Here is a 19172-nt window from a genome sequence, read left to right on the forward strand (position 1 = left end):
CTGGACAGTGATTTCTTAAACCAGTTTCATTTCTAGGTGGGATTAACAGAGACAAGCAGTTTAAAGCTCTTGTGTAAAACTATCCATATCCTTCTTTCTCAACCAGCATGAATGGAGACAACAATACTGATGTTTCTGGCAAAGTTGTTGCACTCTTGATAGCATTATGCAAATACAATGCATTATTACCCTTATTGAAAAATAGTGTAGCTACCAAGCCAGTTCTCCCAGTTCCGGATTATTAGAACTAATGAGCACCCCAGTCTGCTGCAGTCCAGTGGTGAGATGGCCATTAATCTTCAGTTTTCCATGTTGTGTGTCTGGTTGATAATGGGAAGAGGTTAAACTCTTGGATTATAGTCATGGATGAGCTCCATCAGCTTTTTTTTTTGGGGGGGGGAGTTATTAAAGTAGGAAAATGGATCAGGTACTTTCAGGAGCTTAGTTTGCTTCGGATTGTTTGCATTTTAGCAGAGGATAGAGACATCTGCCTTCCTTTGGCGATCATTTCAGCACCCAGAGGAACTTATTTATCGAATGGGTCAAACTTTATCTTACACCCCATCCACAGCAGGTAAAGCGCCGTTGCCTTATTGAATTCTCTGCCCAAAGCATCCAGAACCTCCTGGACGGCACCTGCTGGCCGGCGAGGCTCCCTCAACTTCGCCTTGGCTTTTGAAGAAGGAAACGGCGGGCGAGCCGAAGAGAATTATTCCAAGGATGCTTGGAAAGAGAGAGGAGCCTGTTCTGGAAGATCGGGCCAGAAGAAGGGAGGGCGCAATGTGTTAGCACAAGCGGGCAGGTAAGGGATGGCTGGGCGGTGAGACAGTTGCTTGCCCCGGAGGTAAGCGGTTCGCCTTGCCCGGCCCCGCCCCTCGCCAGGGCCGATTGGGAAAGTGCCCAGGCGCTCTCCCAAGCTCAGATTCTCCCGCCTTTTCCAACTCGCGTCTCCCCTCCCTCCACATTTGTCCTCTCAACTTCCTCATTGGCAGCCTTGGGCCGAGGGAACGATGACGCACTCGCTCCCCGAGGGACGTGGGGTATAAACGCCCGACGGGCACGCAGCGCCGGTGCAAGTGGAGCGCTGCCATCCGGTGTACCCGGAAGATGCCGCGGGGGTTCCTGGTGAAACGGAGCAGGAGGCCGGGGGGCTCCTATAGGATGCGCCCCGCAGGCGGACTCTCGGCGCTCCGCCTGGAGGAAGCGCCCCGCCTCGCAACGCCTTTGCCAGAGGCGCCGCAACAGCCCCAGCAGCTGCCTCAGCCCAACTCCCCAGTGATGGCGATCTGGGACGCGGGAGGCTCGGACCACGTAGCCCCCGCCGCGGAGGAGCCCAGGCGCTGCCTTCCTTCTTCCGTAGCTGCCGAATCCTGTCCTCTGGGCCCCGCCTTGGCCCTGGCAGAAAAGCTGCCCCTGATTCCGCGCACGCCGGTGCCTTTGCCGGTGCCGCTCCCTTTGCCTGCTGCCCCGCTTTGCCCGGCTATCCCGCTCAAGCGCCCCTCCCGAGCGAAGGCGCCGCCCGCCAAGAAGCCCAAGGCCGTGCGCAAGCTGAGCTTTGCCGACGAGGTGACCACATCGCCCGTGTTGGGGTTGCGGATCAAAGCTGCTTCCGAGGCGGGCAGCGAAGGGATCCGCGTGGCTCGTCCGACGCTGCTCGGTGAATTTGTCTGCCAGCTGTGCAAGGAACCCTATGCCGATCCCTTGGCTCTGGCTCAGCACCGCTGCTCCCGAATCGTGCGCGTCGAATACCGCTGCCCGGAGTGTCACAAAATCTTCAGCTGCCCGGCCAACCTGGCTTCTCACCGCCGGTGGCACAAGCCGCGCCCGACCACCTCTGCCGGTCCCACCCAGGACAAAGAAAACAGCCGCGGGGAGCCTGGCCGAGATCAGCACCACGGCGCTGCGGACAGCTCCTGCTGCCGGGACCAGCCGGCTCCTCGTGCCGCGCAGCTCGGTCCGGCCAGCGAAGCTGCTGTTGCCGCCGCCGCCGCCGCCGCCTCCGTCGCCACTCCTGGCTCCGGTTTGGTAGCTCCTCCTGGCGAGCTCTACTTTTGCCCTTATTGCCACAAGTCTTTCCGGCGCCAGGCGTACCTGCGCAAACACCTGGGCACTCACCAGACTGGCATCGCCAGCTTCACCAGCAACTCACCATCTCACCCACCCCCGCAACAGATCGCCTTTTCCTGTCATTTGTGCGGCGCGCATTTCCCGTCGGCGGACATCCGAGACAAGCACCGGGTATGGCACACGGTGCGTGAGGAATTGCTTCTGCCGCTGGGGCAGCCCGAGGGCAGCCTTAACCACGGTGAGCAGCAGATCTTTTCCTGCAAACACTGTCCCTCGACTTTCTTCAGCTCGCCCGGCCTTACCCGACACATCAACAAGTGCCACCCTTCGGAGAACAGGCAGGTTCTTCTATTGCAGATGTCCGTTAGGCCGGGCTGCTAGACTCGTCCGGCAACGAGTTGATTCTTCTCTCCAGAGAGAACCGTGAAATTGCAGAGGCTGAACATTTGCCTGCCTGTACAGAGCAGGTGCTCAGACTATTTCCCCATTATCTGAAACTGCATTACATGATATTTCCTTTGTCCCTAAGCTTTGTCCCTTTTTCTTTGGTGATCCAAAAAATCCTCTCCAAAGTATAATTCCAATGGAAAATCATAACCAAAAGGTATCGCCATATTTTGTGTCAAATATTTTTAATCCAGAAAACCTAGTTATTCTTGACAATTTTTCCTTGCTGCCTTATAGTGGGATGAGAGGGCACTGTACATTCTGTGAAATACCGAACTCTTAACTGTTTTCATACTGAACTCTTTACCATTTAGAAGCCTACTTTCTGCTTTAGGACTAAAACCATGGCATTACATTGAGAGAGGAAACATACTTTTCTGCCTGTGCTTAATACTGTAGCTAAACCTAGAACCAACTGTGTGCCTACCTGTGAGTAAGTCATCTGGGGAAAGTGGGACTGTGAATATTTAATTCTGGTTACTCTTGTCCCTAGGACCTTAAGTACATTCCAAACTGTTTAATTAAAGCTTAATTGGAAAGTAGTAGTCAGATTTATATATTCAATTAGGGGAAGTTGTCTCCCCAGTTTTCAAGCTTAAAAAAAGTAGTTTTTGTAACTGTTTTGTTCATTGTTTTCTGTAATATAACAATATATAGTCAGTTATTCATAGCAGGTCAATGTCTTGTTACAAAATGCTTCTTCTGTCTGCTGTTGCTCATTACTGGTTATTAAAATCAGCATTAATTTTTGTTTGCTTCCTGAGTATATTGTGCAAGTTTTGAAGTTCACTAAAATAGATGATAAAAGGAAACACACACACACACACACTCGGACAGGATGGTTGCTTTAAGATTTTGACTGATGGGTAGAGATTCTTGGGCAATAACTATAATAAGCACAAGAGGTTATTAGCTTTTTAAAGTTCAGGACTCTCCATCGTCGCAAAATTATAACCTCTAGCTCTTTCTCCTGGGCTCTTAATTAGAAACTAAATCACAGGAAAATTGGATGAAAAGAATAATAAGACAAAAGAAAACTATTTAGAATATCATTTAGCAGGTAAGCCTTTCCAAATCAAAAGCAACTTTGAACTGGACCTCTAGCTAAAACTCCTTTGCTTCCAGGTTTCAGTTTGTTTGACAAAATATTTGGAAACTAAGATAGCAGGATGTTGTCCAACTTCAATATAGTTTTCTAAAGATCTAATTTTTTTCTAATTTGGGCTTTAGTTTTTATACAATAATTTATTAATATTTTAGCTATGCTAGTCAACAAGTATGGTTCAGTGAAGCATTACATCTGGCAAAATACATCTTTTTCATTCAACTCAATTATTGAGATTTTTCAAATGCTATGAAAACTTCAAAAATGGAACATACTTCATACATAATAATTTCAATATATAATTTGCTTAAAACAGTAGACAGTGATAAGCTAAATGATTTTAGCTTAAAATACTAAAAACCTCTTTCTAAGCAGGGGAAAATGTGGAAGCATTATTAGTTGCTTCCAGCATTATATGCTGTACTTTGTGACTTTATGAATACTGTTTTAAGCAGAATATGTGTTACATGACACAAAATCATTAGAAAATGACATTTGGAACAAAAGAATGGAATAAAAAACTGATCAAAAAGATTTTGGATTTGAACAACTAAATCATCATTCCATGCCATTGTTTTCATGATATTTGTGCACCAAAAAGGTTTGTATAAACCAGTTTTTGTAATGAAATACAAAACACCCAAAATGGTAAGAATAATTTTATTGTATTATTAAATAGCATGTCTTTTCTTCAACCATTACAAATTTGTATATACTACATGGCGAACAAATACATCAATATATATTTCTATAGTTGCCCAGGTGAGGAACATATATTTACACATGCAGTTAGTACCAGTGGCATGCTACATTTTGTTAAAGCAGAATATGGCAAACAACACAGTTGAATTTCTTCATTATGAAAATATTTCTGAGTAGTAGTGACAAATTGGAGTGGAATGTATTTGTGTATATATTTGCTATTATGAGGGCACAGCCTCCCCCCGCCCCACCCCCCAACATTACTTGATTGAAAGCAAATGACTGAAGTGGCAAAGTGCTTGAAAATAGGTGATTGTACATATGTATACTTATACAGGTATACCAAGGGACGATCTCAACTTTTGGAAGAGAAAGATTGTGCCAATAGGGCCAAGCGAAAAGCAAATGTTTAGCAAGGGAGTTGGAAGCTGTTGATACTTAACAGTAAATGCTTGCTGTTAAGTCTGTCCAACAGTGAATGAGAATAATGGAGCTGAAGAAGAGTCTCTGTTAACTTGGTTTATTCTTATAATATAATAACTGTACATAATTCTGTGAATTCTAGTGATATTTGCAGAGAACTCTTAGTTTGAAAAGTATACATGCATCCCTTTGAAGATGACATCTTTATTATTTTGAAAGGGTTATACAATAAATAAGAGTGGAACATGCCTGCAGTTTCCAGCTTCAGGGGTCGCTTCAGGGGTAGTAATTAATCACAGATGTTAAAAGAGTCTTAGCTTCCTCTCACAAGGAAAAGTATATATAAAAAAACAGTGAAACAGGAAATACTCTGCATTGATAAACTATGATTAGCGGGAAGCTGAATATTCTAACACAAAAGCTAAAATATTTTCATTTTGAAATAAAATTCCATGTTTCTTTAAAATAAAAATAAGAGCAGAGGAATGAAGGAACAAAATTCAGCATAGAGGAGAGGTTTATGTCTTGATAAAAGAGGCTGGAGGCTTTACCCCTCACTAAGTCTTGTAGGCTGAGCCAGAGGATCGCCGCATTTTCATGGACATACGGCTCTTGCTAGTCCGTGGAGAAATGGGGAAAGCTAGATCGGACCTGTCCATCTGCGCTGTTGCTGGAACTTCGGACGCCTGAGTCTCTGGGTAGGGCCCTATAGAAAACAGAAGGACCTCACATATTAAAACAATATGATTACAGAAGATTTGCAGAGTGCAAGCCCTAAAACAGTCTCCTCTCTTTTGATCTGTCCCATCAACAGCAACTCATCTGCCCGAATCAATAACAAACCCATCTATTTTGGATTACGAGTGGCTGGTGGACAGCTTCAAACAACCAACTAATAAGAAAAGACTGGGAAGTTATTAAAAAGAAGCTAAGGTGGCAACTAATTGGTGTTATACATAGAGTATATATTCTTAAAGGTTTCAATGGGAAAGAAGTATGAATAAATCATGCTAGCTGAATATACTACGTGGCTCATTATCTTTGTAAAAGGAACAAGATAATTTTGACAGGACTTGGTAGTATTGTTGACCCAAAGCAGAGTAATTTTCCTTAGATTTGGCTCCAAGGCAAATAGCAGAAGCAATAGGTTAGGTTAATACGGTTATTGCAAAAGCCAAAATTCGGAGGCATGCAAAACAGGCCAGATTGTATGTACAGTATATGATCATTCCTACAAGTTTCAGGTAAAGTTCCGTTGGCCAAAAAAGAAAGATATTTCTTTCTTTATTCTGCCTTTTAAAATAAACTGTAGATCAAAACAGATCATGTCTGCATTCACCTGCAAAGATATTTATTTTTTAAGGAATGAGTTGACATGGCTGATATTAGCAGAGATCAATGCTCAAGGTATCAATTGGCTACTACATGCACACTACTCTATATTCAGATCCTGCTATTTATAATTTAATTCTGTAATTATAATTCTGTAATAATTCTACATTTTCCCACTGCAAATGTGAAAAACTTTTTGAAAGATGATAAAATATGGCTTTCTTCAACTAATCCAAATTATTTGTATTATTTTTCTGATTACCAGTTAATTAATAGAATACTAGCTTATGTTGCATTTACCGTAAGTAAATGCTCAGAAACAAAATTCATATTACAAAACAGAACGTGGCCATAAAGTCAGTTCATCATCTACCTTACACATGTGCATTTACACATAAAGTGTAGTCAAAGATAGAACCAAAATCCTAGTTATTTTAATGGTCCTTCATCATAAAGTGTTCAGATTTATGTTTGTACATTTATATTCTATTCATCTTAAAAGTAAAGTATTTTTCTCCAAGAATTAAAATAACATGGCAAAATAATTCAAGAACTGTTTGAACCAAATTATAAATAACACAAAATAAAAGGAATCCATTTGGAAGTGGAAAAAACTTTAATATGAAAAGTATCAGAATTGAGGGAGTGGTGCTGCATTACACTGCAAAGAGTTTTCTAATATTTAGGTATTATACTTTCAGAGGATGACAAGATCACACTGTAAATTCACCCTGGTGTATTTCTATGGATGGCATTGAACAATTATATTAAATCTCAAAGTTACATTATAATTTAATGAAACACAAACACCCTTAAAATGATGTATTTAGTGTTTCCAGTTTACAAAATACATGTTTCTGAAATCACTTTAATAAAATATTTTTGAGAATCTCAAGAGTATTTCTTTCTTTCCTTCCTTCCTCTTTTCCTTGCTTCCTTCCAAATCTGAAGGCACATTTTTTGCTTTCATTTTGAAACATGCTGCAAGATGATCACTGCAAGTCACGTTGACTAAGTCACGAAAGTAACTGCTTTTAAAACCAGAATGTCATGAATCTAACCTAACAATTCAAATGCTATACAGGTAGTCCAGACTTACATTTGTTTTGCCCCATTTTACGACATTTCTTGTCACAGATGTTAAGTGATTCACTGCAGTTGTTAAGTTAGTAACCCGGTTGTTAAGTGAATCTGGCTTCCCCATTGACTTTGTCAGAAGGTCACATGACCTTGGAACACAGCAACCGCCATAAATATGAACCAGTTGCCAATATCTGAATTTTGATCACATGATCGTGAGGATGCTGCAAAGGTTATAACTGTGAAAAATGGTCATAAGTCACTTTTTTCAGTGCCGTTGTAACTTTGAGCGGTCACTAAATGAATTGTTGTAAATCAAGGACTATCTGTAGTTTGTGTAGTACTTTAGCCAAGTGCTTTCTGAAATAGCTTTTCTCTTTTTTCTGTATACATAGATTGATCAATCAATCAATCAATCAATCAACAGACAGGTAGATAGATATAAGCTATCTTTTGGACTAGAAATGATCTCACATGTAACTTAACTTTTATATTCCAAAACAGTTTATTCTCTTGTGTTCCTACCAATATTGCTCAGTTTGATGGTTAGAAGGCTAGCTCCTAAGCCATTTGATATGGGGCATTTATAATGGGAGGATTGCTCTTGCAAATATTTCAGTCTCTCAACCTCCTCTCCTTAGGAAAAAGACTAGTATTTTTACATATAAAGATCGCGATCTTGAACTGTGTTTGGAAACAAGCTGGTAGCCAATACAATCTAGAGGAAACTGATAACATCATAAACAAGGGATGTGTCAAAAAAGCGAGTTAATTGCTGCAGTTGCCTTTCAAGGGCATCCATAAGAAATGCAGTTTGTGATTTTCAACTGATTTGGCACGGAGTATATAAAGCCGCAGTAAAATAAAATGTATTATGCCTTAAAAAGGCTTCTCCACATGGGAGAATACGGTTTTTTGATTGTTTATTTAAATTCATCCCCACCTGCCCAGCACACATCAATATTCAGACATTCTATCTTGTTCACGTTTTACAAGGAATCATAGCACTCCAAATGGTAGGGTAGTGCATAAAAAGTCAAGGCTGGTGCCCTGCACAGCCTACCATTCACAGCTAGTGTGAAAGACCTTCCATTTCAAGCCTTTGTGCCCTTTACCTTGAAGTGGCCAATTCTTTCTAGAGGTGGCTTGGGAAGGAGAAGAAATATCACACCATTTCTTTCTTTGTTGAGAATGAAGAAGTGATGGAGAGGTGGACAGAAGTAAGGAAAAAGGAAGAAAGATAAAAAAGATAACAGGTGTGAGACATGAGACATGAACAGTAGAGGTTGGAGGGCATTTACAGATGAGTACAGAAAGGAGAAAGTTAGAATCTGTTATGTTGCTAACATGCAAGCTAAGGTTAAAGAGGGATGCATTAATGTGTAAAAATGGATCAACAGTTTAACAATCAGGAAGAATACTCACCAACTACAGGTTACAAAAAAAAAGAAAAAAAAAGAATAGAAAAAAGAAAAAGAATTCTATAAAAATAATTCTGATCCAACAGCCTCATTGATACAACCTTATGACATAAATATGATAGTGTATTAGAAACTGCTTATAAATAAAAAAACACCCTGCAATTGATAAAACAACAAAATGTTAACACCCCTCCCTAAAAGCAATTTTTTCAGCTCACATGAAAAATAAAATTATTTCTAAAATTCTGCTAAGTGTAGTTTTAATATATATTTACTGAAAAACATTTGATATTAAAAATCACCAACTTGCAAAAGGAAGTATATATGGTTATGATACATTTTACGTGTCTAAAGAATTCAAAACTGGTAATACTTTTTATTTTTTATGAAAATAGAAGCCAGGTAAACCTATAGTATACATGGAGTACAATCCATTTTTTTTCATAAGACTTCCCCTTTTTATCATTATTCACATTTATTTAACTTGAAGATATTTGAAAAAGAAATAGAAATGCAGCGATTTATGTTGAGTATCTTCCAACAGTTCAAATAAATATTTCCTATATCACCAAATGTTTTCATTAGGTCCTTTGAGGTGGCTACAAGCTAAGATCTGAAACAATGTAGAGAATTCAAACATAGTAACATACAGCGAATTAATAAGGAACTTTGGTCCCAGATTCCATCTGTTGTGTTTTACCCAATATTGTCAATTCAGAAAAAAATTTAGACTCATGGAAGACTAATTTTGTATATGGTAACAGCAGCAAGATTATTTGTATGCATAAAGATGAAAGAATACTGAAATTCCCACAATGGAGGGTCAGAATTAGGAGAAACTGACCTGTTTTGTCAGAGGGAAAAAAGAAGTAGTTTTTTAAATTAAAATACTGGAAAGCTTTTATGGACTTTTTTGCTAACAGAAAAGTGAAATGAAGATTTACAGATTTAAAGACAGAAAAAGGTGAGAATTTAATATAGCGTTAAAGGGATTTCTGGAACAGATAAGAGGGAGGAGAGATGATGGGGTTGTTAATATCTGTTGAAGAGAAAGTTGGAAATCATTAGTTTTCTTTTTTATAAAGAGTATTTTTATTAAAAGTTTAAAATACAGCAATGAAAGATAATACAAACTAAAAAGAAAAATAAAAGTGCAAGGAAGCAAAAAGAAGAAAAACAGAAAAAAATCTCCTACTGAGAAAGCAACCTCCTGTCCTCTTCACTTCCTCTTAGTTAACAAATATAAAACTCTTCATCTGATAACTCAACTTTTATCTGTAGGCAACTCCAACAAACAACATCTTTTCCAGTCCAGGTATAAGCAAAACATCCAAATAGACCTCTAAAATAATCACATTTATTAACAAATATAAAACTCATCATTCCACATCTCAACTCTTAACTATAAGGAAATCCAATATATGTCTTTTCCAGTCCAAGGGTCAACAAGTTCAAAAAGAACTCCCCCCGCCATAACATATCCTATTTTAACAATGCTCAAATAAGCCAACGTTATGTTCTTTCTTTTTACATAAAACAATCTAGCTCTTTAATCCATTCAAATGATCATTATCCCTTGTCTTGAATTTCTTCAAAACAAGCCTCTTTTTAAAGTTGGAAGTCATAATTTTTAATAACTTTAGTTTTCTTTCTTTTTTCTTTTCTTTCTTCTTCCTTTCCTATCTTTTTCTTTGGATTTTTCTGTTTTATGTAAAATTCTCGATAAGTATAAATAAAAAACCTCAGAAATAAATTTCACTAGATTCAGACATAAGATTAGCTGAATTCCATTGCCAAAGGAGGGAAAGGAGCAAGACCTGTTTCTTCATTTGGATCTTCTGTCCAAAGCATCATCTGTCACCTAGTTCTGAAGGGTGAGATATTGTCTAGAACAGCATGAAAAGTGATGCTAGGAACTGGAGAAGGGGAAATGAAATATTTTGTCCTTCTTTCTCCAGAACCAGTGAATTCCATCTGATCCTAGCTCACTTCCGAAATAAATAAATAATAAAAAAACCCTTCAGGTCAATGATCAGCAAAGCTAGATGTAAACCATTTACTATAAGAATATATTGGAACTCAATGTAAAAGTCACTTTGGGAACAAAGGGAACAGTCTTTTTTTTTTTTTTTTAAACATTTGGTTTAAGCATGCTTCCCCTCCCCCCTTCTTTTTTTTGCATTCTATCTTTTCTGTATCTCATTTAGCAGCTAGGATAGATTGTTCTTGACAAGAGTTACTGTAATTAGGCAGAATTAATTGAGTGGAAAGGACTTCTGAAAAACTAAACATTATACATAGTCCAAGACCTGCCTTAAGCCAGCAATATTCTGTTTCTATCAATATACAAACTGGATATTATTTTGGCTGGGTAACATCTTTGAAAATTAATTGGTAAATACCAACTTGTAAAATACTAATACTTTAAAAAAGTCATTCTATTTCCTCTAATAAACTTTTTGTGATGAGCACCACAGACTTGGAATACTGCATTTTGGAGACTCATTATAAGCTACATTGAAGAAGTGCTTCAATTATACATTGTACAATAATACACTGCAGCAGCTCAGCAGCTTGCTGTTTTCCATTTAAAAAGGGTATACGTGTTTTAAGGAATTCACTCATTAAAGTTCATATTTCTTAAAGAACTCTGACTTTTTTTCCAGGGTCATGTAAAAGTGTGACAAAAGTCAGACTGCTTTAATGACTAGCAGAAGGGGCTTGAAGCACCTTTTCTAGATCACTTTTACTGTATGCAGACCTTTAAATTTAAATACTCTGACAGTCCTATGTTTCTTAATTAATGGTAATAAGAGGATTCTTTGACAAATTATACAACTGCCTTGAAATATGGAATTTTGCTGATAGATGAAATATCTAATTTTTTAGACCTAAATTAGATATTTAGAAAAATGCCTAACTTTTTTTTCTAAAATATCTACAATTAACATAAAAGTTAATATCCCTGTCTTACTGCAGTAACCCTTCATAAATGAATCAGCCTTCACAATCTCGCAAAAAACAAAACCCAGAATTTCCAGTCAACAAATTTTAGGGCCATCACCTCTTGTGGGACTTGCTTGGGGAAGGCTGGTCTAAATTTTACAAAACCTTTTGGATTGCCTATGTTAGCATTGCGTTTTATTTTGGGAGGTTTGGGGGGGGGGAGGGACTTTGCAGACATAAAAATAAAGCTTTGCTAAACGGTTCTCTTCCTCTAATCAAATGAGTTTTGGGTTGGTAGTTTAATTTATTCAATAGGTAACTGGCAAATGATGTAGAAGATACATCTAAACATATTATGGGCTGAAAAGACCCAAGGCTGCTTTTGTGTTTCTTTCTAAATATACAATTAGAATCACTTCAAATTTTCTGGGGACTCTTACTAACATTATTTATGCATGCAAACAATTTCATCAAAATGGAAAGTTAGCACTGGTAGCAATGTAGAAATAATTCAGGAGGCATTATGCTTTATCTGGAAGTTTCATTACAAGAGATAGATTTATTATAAGAGATAGATAAGCTGCAAACCTCTGCATACTGGCCTAAGAATAAGTTATATTAAATACAGAGATTAGTTCTGGTAGCTGTGCTAAGGGGGACATTGTTTATTTTAATTTTTGAGGTGAATACTATAAACCACTAACCTCTCTTCTGTAATATGGGGAATGTATATGATAAACAACTAGTTGATTAAACCTGCTACAAACGATCATAAATCTGGTATTACTTGAATTTCCAAAACAATTTTAAATCAGTTTAATATTTGAGTTACAAGGAATTCTGTTGCGACTGTCTGAATATTCAATCAGGAAAGAGGTAAAAGATCTCCTTCAAATTGAGATGGATTCCTGGTGGGTACATGTAATATCCTTGGCAAACAAGATTGGTTTATCATTGCTGTCTTGCACCTCCTCATTGCTGTCTTGCACCTCCTCCAAAAATGTTTCCTCACATTTTTTAGGGTTTATTTTCATAGTTTCATCTCTAGAAAGCCAAGTAGAAGATCAGTCACCCAACAATCTTTCTTTTCCTGTAACTTTCATTCCCATCCCACAAGGAGCCTTTCTAGAGAAGATGAGAAAGGATTTTAAAAATACCATTTTATGGAGAATCTTCTGAAATTGAGCAAATGAACCTTTTAGTGATACTGCAAGACTGTCAGTTATGTTAACTTCTCCTTTTCAATACAGATGCCTAAGGCACCTTTTATACTGTTAAGGTATGTCTTACCATTCTCTAAAGAAGGTTTTCAAGGCATAAACAGGAATGCAAGGATTAGAGGAAAAGAGTAGAAAGCTTTTGGAACATATTTCCATCAGTTTATGGTCAGAGATCCTGTAAATTATAGCCCAAAGCATCCTTGAGATTTACATGATCATCTTAGAATGTAATGCAGTTTAGCGTTTCCTTTATTCCTTTCTTCATTATTAATGAATAAACACAGCATCTATGCATCCACCTGGAGAAGATACTCGAGCAGAAATCCTCCATGAATTAGTATTTTTTTCAGTTTACTACAAGGTCTCAGATATGGCTGAGAGTCTGACCTGATACTCTGAGGCGGAAAAGTTTATCCGTCACTATAGTCAAAAACATGCACACATTATTAATTTAATGAGGAATTGTTCCTGGCCTCACTGAGATTAGTGTGCATGTGCAGTTGGTTGGCTACTGTGAAAAGAGATTTCTGGACTAGAAGATGGGCCTGGGGTCTGATCCAACATGGTATAGTTTATGTTCTGGCTTTCAGCATGTTTTTCATTCCAATTTAGACTGTTAGTGTTAACTCACAAAATCTTTCACAATATCTGAAAGAATGCTTCTTCCCATGCATGGCTCTGACATGATCAAAGGACTTGAACAAAATTCCTTCAGATGATAAGTTAACTAAATATTCAAGAGTAGGTCTTTTTAATGAAGACTGTCTAGCTCTGGAATTCTCTGGGAAACAGCTTTTTCTAAAATGTCTGCTTGGAATCTACTCCATTGCTTTTTCTGCCTGGCAATACTTGTGTATTCTGTCAGGACATTTATTCATTCATTATGTTTGTATATGATGTGTTAATGAACTTTATCTTTTAGAAACCTTTCTGATTCATTTTAAATTGCTGCTTTAATTAATTGTGTTTTACTGTTACTATTTTTCCCAGAATTCTGATGTTTTTAGAACACATCACTCTTTCAGCATCATGGGAATTAATTCCTCAAAGAAATAAATTAAGCCATGAATTTACTCTACCAGATATGGATTTAGACATGCTTAAAGTGCTTCCACCAAAATCAATGGGGCTTACATTAGTCATTCCAAATATTTACTTGTTGTTCTTTAACATATATTTTATTGAATGGTAGGGAAACCTTCAGTAAGAATATTTTGCAACTAAGTCCTTGCAAAACATAATGGTCATGGGATCAGGAATCAAAATAATTTTTAACATTTATTTATGGCTGACTGTTGAGCTTTTAGAACTACATATTGGAGGTGGAGTTCCATGCTGGATTCTGAATCGGGGATGGGGCAAAATTAGAACTGCCTGCCCATTTTGTTTGAATTAATCAGAACCCTGATCTTCTGTGGGTTTAGACTGGGTTGGAGCATCACAGATATTTTATTTGTATATAAAATGTTTTACTGCCAGAAGAATGTTTGCTTTGTGCTTTAGACATATTAGGACAGAAAAATAAATCTAGGTCCACAAATTATTTCCATGCAAAAGGTACAGTATTCAATTCCTGCAATCACTATTCTTGCATAGTGAGACATTTTATATGATATTAACGTTAGGTATCATAATTACTGACCAGACCATAAACAAAGTGTTTATTTTAAGAAGTTATTTCCCAATGTTAAAAAAATTCTTTCTTTACCTTTCTTTGACATATTTATTTACAAAACTATTCTTATTTTTCATTCAGATGTTTATCACGCTCAAACATTTGCATTTATTGTTCAGTTTTCACTTTATTGTTCGCTATTCATTTAAAACCCGTCAGTACCAGAATAAATAAAGTATTGCTTTGAGTGATGATACTCATATTCCATATATTTTGTGTTATCTTTAAATTTTATATAAAAATCCAAATATGGTTTCAAAGCTTCTGTTTCACTGATGACCAAATTTCCATCTATCGTATTGAGGAAAAAAAAACCCAGCTGAGATTTTTCTCTATTGCAAGTAGGTGATGATAATAACACTGGTAATGTTTTCAATTTCTTTCACGTCATTGCAGTATAAAATTTTATTGCCAAAAACCAAATGACTTTTCTCTTATCATTGCTTGTTACACTGAATTCATAATCTATCTGCTGACACCGAAGAAAGACAGGACAGGGGACAGATCACACCACTGCCATCCAGTACTATTTGTTCATGCTGAGAAACAAAAGGTCAGACACAATCAAGAATGACTTGCTCAACAGATGTCTCTCCATTAGTTACCTTAATCCCAGAACCACAGTGTTAGTGTTTCATGCAGACCTGGAGTTAGTAAAATACTAAACTTGAATAAAATGTAGTGGTAATTTGTCAGTGTGAATTTCTCTCTTGTTTAATAGTAAAAATAAGGGCAGTCAGGAAAATTTGCATACAACAAGGTTACAAGCTTAGTGCTTTAGTAACAGATTAATAAAACAGAGGGGGTTTTTTTAGACACTTTGTCTTACCTTCTGATAAACAGAACTGATATTTAATGATCTAAAGAGGGGAAATAAATGAAATAATCATCAGGAATTCAAATTATTTGTACAGATAGGCCTTGAGAGCCACTCATATTCTTAAGTGATTATTGTTTTATTAGTAACTGAAAATGCAGTATCTTTATCGAAGATTTCAAAAATGTAATTTATTGGTGAAAATGACAATTAGCAACATATTTTAACAGGATAACAGTGGTGATATTCTTTCTGTTTTACCGACCAAGACTAGAAATGGTTTTTCCTTAAAAACAATGTAGATCAATTAGGCTTATGGATCAGTCTCTATATTTAGGAATCTTAAGTATTCAGAAACATTCACAAATAATATAAATATGAAAAGATTTATTATAGAGTATAAAGTGAAAAGTTTTAAATGACTTTGATTTTTAGAGAAAGAATAAAATTTTATTGTTTGAGATGCTATACACACATACACATGCACACACGCATATACACATATACATACATGGTTACGTGTAAATACTGCATTTTAGGTATCATTTAACAAAAAAACTTTATTTTTATTATATTCTTACCAGTTTCAGCAGGCAAATGGTGGCAGGATGCTGGGCAAAAGACCTGAGATGCATAATCCTCAAACGTTGAAGGATCTAGGTGATGTTGAATAATTGTTTGGAGATAGCGAGCTCTTTCCTCATAGCTTGTTGAATTCAAATGTTAAGGAGAATTTACATTTTAAAGCAAAGAAAATACAGCCTTAATCAGTGATGTTGTTGTTTTCTTTTAATGGATTTATGTACAAAGTATTTTACAATTGAACTGTAAATGCTTATTTCTCAATCTCCAGAAGCTAAAGGATCAAATAAAAGAAACATTATATTTTAAGATTTCTGACACACTATGCTTATAATTTATGGTTTTCCAAGTAAAATTGACAGTGTCTCTCAACATCTACTGATCATTCCATTCATTCATTAAATCCTGAATGTGTTAGTTCGAGATTTATTTTTGAATAAGCATTTTATTTTCAAATTAGGTCTGAGTTTCTCATGACTTCTTTCTAAATGATCACACAGTTTTATAACCACTCTTACTTCAAAGCTTTTGGAAGAGCAAAGCCATTTCTTTTGAGTAAGTGTGATCACAATCATAGAATATGATAATAAAAGTGATAACAACAAACGTCCTATGACTTTGGTAGGATGTGGGGTTTATTTATTAGATTTCTAATCCCAGCTTTATTACTTTGAAAGCAACTCAATACAGTGAACAGCATAATACTTCTTCCTCCTATTTTCCCCACAACAACCCTGTGAGATGGGTTGGGCTGGGAGAGTGATTGGCCCAAAATTATCCAGCTGGCTTTCATGCCTAAGGGGGAACTAGAACTCATAGTCTCCTGGTTTCTAGCCCTTAAAAACTGTGCCAATATGGCTCGTAATTGCTTTCATCTACATAAAACAAATGGTTCAGAAAGCTGGGTTATATTTACATTCAGTTGAGATAACCAAATCCAATCTGTCCAAATTCTGACAAGCTGTATATGTATTTCTGCATTACACAGCCATTTTCAGATAAAATATAGCATATAAAAATATAACCAAACCTCTTTCAAACTACCTTGAGTGCCTGCATCTTAGCTTATAAAAAAGGTTTTATTTTAAAGTCACCATACTCTCAAAATAGGATTTGACATTGAAATTCTGTACATATTTACTCATACGTTAGTAGCAGATGAGTGCAGGACTTCAGTTTAAATATAAATAACAAAACAAAAACTTTCAAAACCCTAATCCAGAACGAAAGCATGTAATTCAGTTTGTTGAATTTCATTTGTAAATGCAAATTAAAATATTTTGCATAAGGAAAAAAAAAATGAGACAAGGGGAAAAAAACATCAGATAGCATCCCTGAGCACTGATTAAGAAAGTAAACATCCCAAGGATGTCAAAAGAAAAGCACCCTCGTTCTTTCCTTTGTCCTACAGCCTCCTCTTTCTGATGTTATTGACAAGAGGCTGGTACCTTGAAGCGCTGCTTTTGAAGAACCCTCTCCAGGCTGCTTGTTCCAGAGGCCCTGACTTTATTGTTAGCAGAGAGAAAGCGAGAAAAAGAGAGAATATTTCTAGTGTTCATGAAAGCAGCTATGGAAATGGCTGTCAAAATGTAAAACAGCAGGCAGCAACATACAATTATCAAGAAAAAAAATATCATGCTGCTTTGGTGTTATAGGCTGCTTTATTGAGCTTAGAATCAGTTCTCATGCAACTTGCAAAAGTTGTCTTGCTATATTCATTGGATCAGGAAATCTTTGCCAGTCTCTATTTTATTTTTTATGCAAAGATATGCTTAACATCACTCAAATTTATTCTTCTAATAGAACAAAATTATTTGCAGCCCTGTTTTAAAATGTGCAAGTGAAACAAATGAAAAGTCAACTTAGTGGAATTTTCATTGGAAAATAAGTTCTACTTGCTGTAAATGATTAGATGCTAATATATATCACTGAAGGATATTAGAATCCCATTCCTGTTGATTTTGAGATCTTTTGATAGAACACAGAACCACTTTTCTTAAATCTACTTAAATCAAGAAAAGAAACTGTGTTGCAAAGACTCACACCAGTGGTGGGTTGCCCCCGGTTCGCACCAGTTCTATAGAACCGGTAGTAAAACTGGTGGGAGGCTCCGCCCACCGACCCCGACGTCATCAAAATGCTTCTGCGCTTGCGCAGAAGAGTGTGTGCGTGACCCCATTGTGAACCGGTAGTAAAGTAGAACCCACCCCTGACTCGCACATTATATTCAAAGTACCTTCTACAATCAAACTTCAATAGGCCCGCCCATCCATCCATCCATCCATCCATCCATCCATCCATCCATCCATCCATCCATCTCTCTCTTTTCCTGGTGACATAAAGTAAATATGCATGAGCAATTGTGTCTGGAATATCACACAGAAGTATTTTAATTGCTTATTCTTTTGCAAACCAAAGGATGTCTGATACGGATAGTCATTTCATTTTTCCTTGCTTTTTCTTAAAATTTTCATGTCAAAATACAGAACTTATTCCTTGTCTTTCGGACCTTCAAAAACTAAATGTACACATTCCTAAACCACAACCTCAGGGCTGCATTCATTTTACAGCTACAGTCAACCAACCTGATGTTTATCAATGTATCTTCAATCCTGTAGGGCACTTTTTTTAATATCCTTATATCATCCACCACAGAAAAACAGCTGAATATCTCTTCACTATCCTCTCTCCTGCAACAAATGAATAATTCCTCGTCTCTTACCTGTAAAATAGTCTTCATTTATTCATCTATTTCCTTTTTATTTTTGCTTTTATTACCTCAGTTGCAAAAAGTTATTCCTTCAAATAATTTATTAGAAATGGGGAAATAACAATTTACTTTACTTTTCCTTTTGAGGTATTACGGTTTTATCTATCACTAATATTCAGACTAGCAAAGATTTTTCTCATGATTGCAAGTGATAATTTAAAGAACAATAAACACTGAACCCTCCACCTTAACCTTTATATTTAAATAATTAACTGGATTCTGCAGTGATCATTACTTTAATTATATATAGAAAACATGCATAGAGAAAAGTACTTTGAATCAGAAAAGGCAATAATAAACCTGATTACTATATTTATACGTTGCTTTGGCTCAACTGTCTCCATAAAATTACACTGCAAATCATTTTTTTCCCTTGAAATAATCACAACTAATAGCATAAGTAGTAGAACAAGGAGAAATAGAACACCTCCTTGTTGTGGAGCTTCTTAGGTTGTGGGACATACACAAGATTAAGCCTTAACACAGAAGAGTAATATAGTACTGTTTTTAAGAGGCTGTATATAAGTGGCAGAGGATGAAACTGATGGTTGAAGTCTAAATAATACTACATATCTCACAACTTGT

General features: G+C 36.9%; 2 protein-coding genes across 3 annotated transcripts in view; one reads left to right on the forward strand and one right to left on the reverse strand.

Moving 5' to 3' along the window:
• Nucleotides 1–1107: 1107 nt before the first annotated feature.
• On the forward strand, nucleotides 1108–2448 carry INSM2 (INSM transcriptional repressor 2). Its single transcript, XM_070931386.1, has one exon. It carries the CDS (start codon nucleotides 1108–1110, stop codon nucleotides 2446–2448), a length of 1341 nt encoding a protein of 446 aa, XP_070787487.1.
• A 1814-nt stretch (nucleotides 2449–4262) lies between these two features.
• The window catches only part of RALGAPA1 (Ral GTPase activating protein catalytic subunit alpha 1), a 123609-nt gene continuing 108699 nt past the window's right edge, over nucleotides 4263–19172 (reverse strand). For both annotated transcript variants that reach the window (XM_070940525.1, XM_070940535.1), the window contains 2 exons: nucleotides 15817–15941; nucleotides 4263–5450 (listed from right to left, as the gene is read on the reverse strand). In XM_070940525.1, the coding sequence (XP_070796626.1) occupies nucleotides 5302–5450; nucleotides 15817–15941 (274 nt within the window). In that variant the 3' untranslated portion in view covers nucleotides 4263–5301. The remainder of the gene's footprint in view (nucleotides 5451–15816; nucleotides 15942–19172) is intronic.

The sequence above is a fragment of the Pituophis catenifer genome, unplaced genomic scaffold, assembly GCF_029215685.1.
Source record: "Pituophis catenifer annectens isolate HBS135680 unplaced genomic scaffold, rPitCat1.0.hap2 SCAF_1, whole genome shotgun sequence".
In the NCBI taxonomy this organism is placed as follows: domain Eukaryota; kingdom Metazoa; phylum Chordata; class Lepidosauria; order Squamata; family Colubridae; genus Pituophis; species Pituophis catenifer.

Bases quoted from the DNA above. Each gene is read 5' to 3' on its own strand.
- INSM2 (XM_070931386.1), top strand. From the start codon at position 1,108: ATGCCGCGGGGGTTCCTGGTGAAACGGAGCAGGAGGCCGGGGGGCTCC.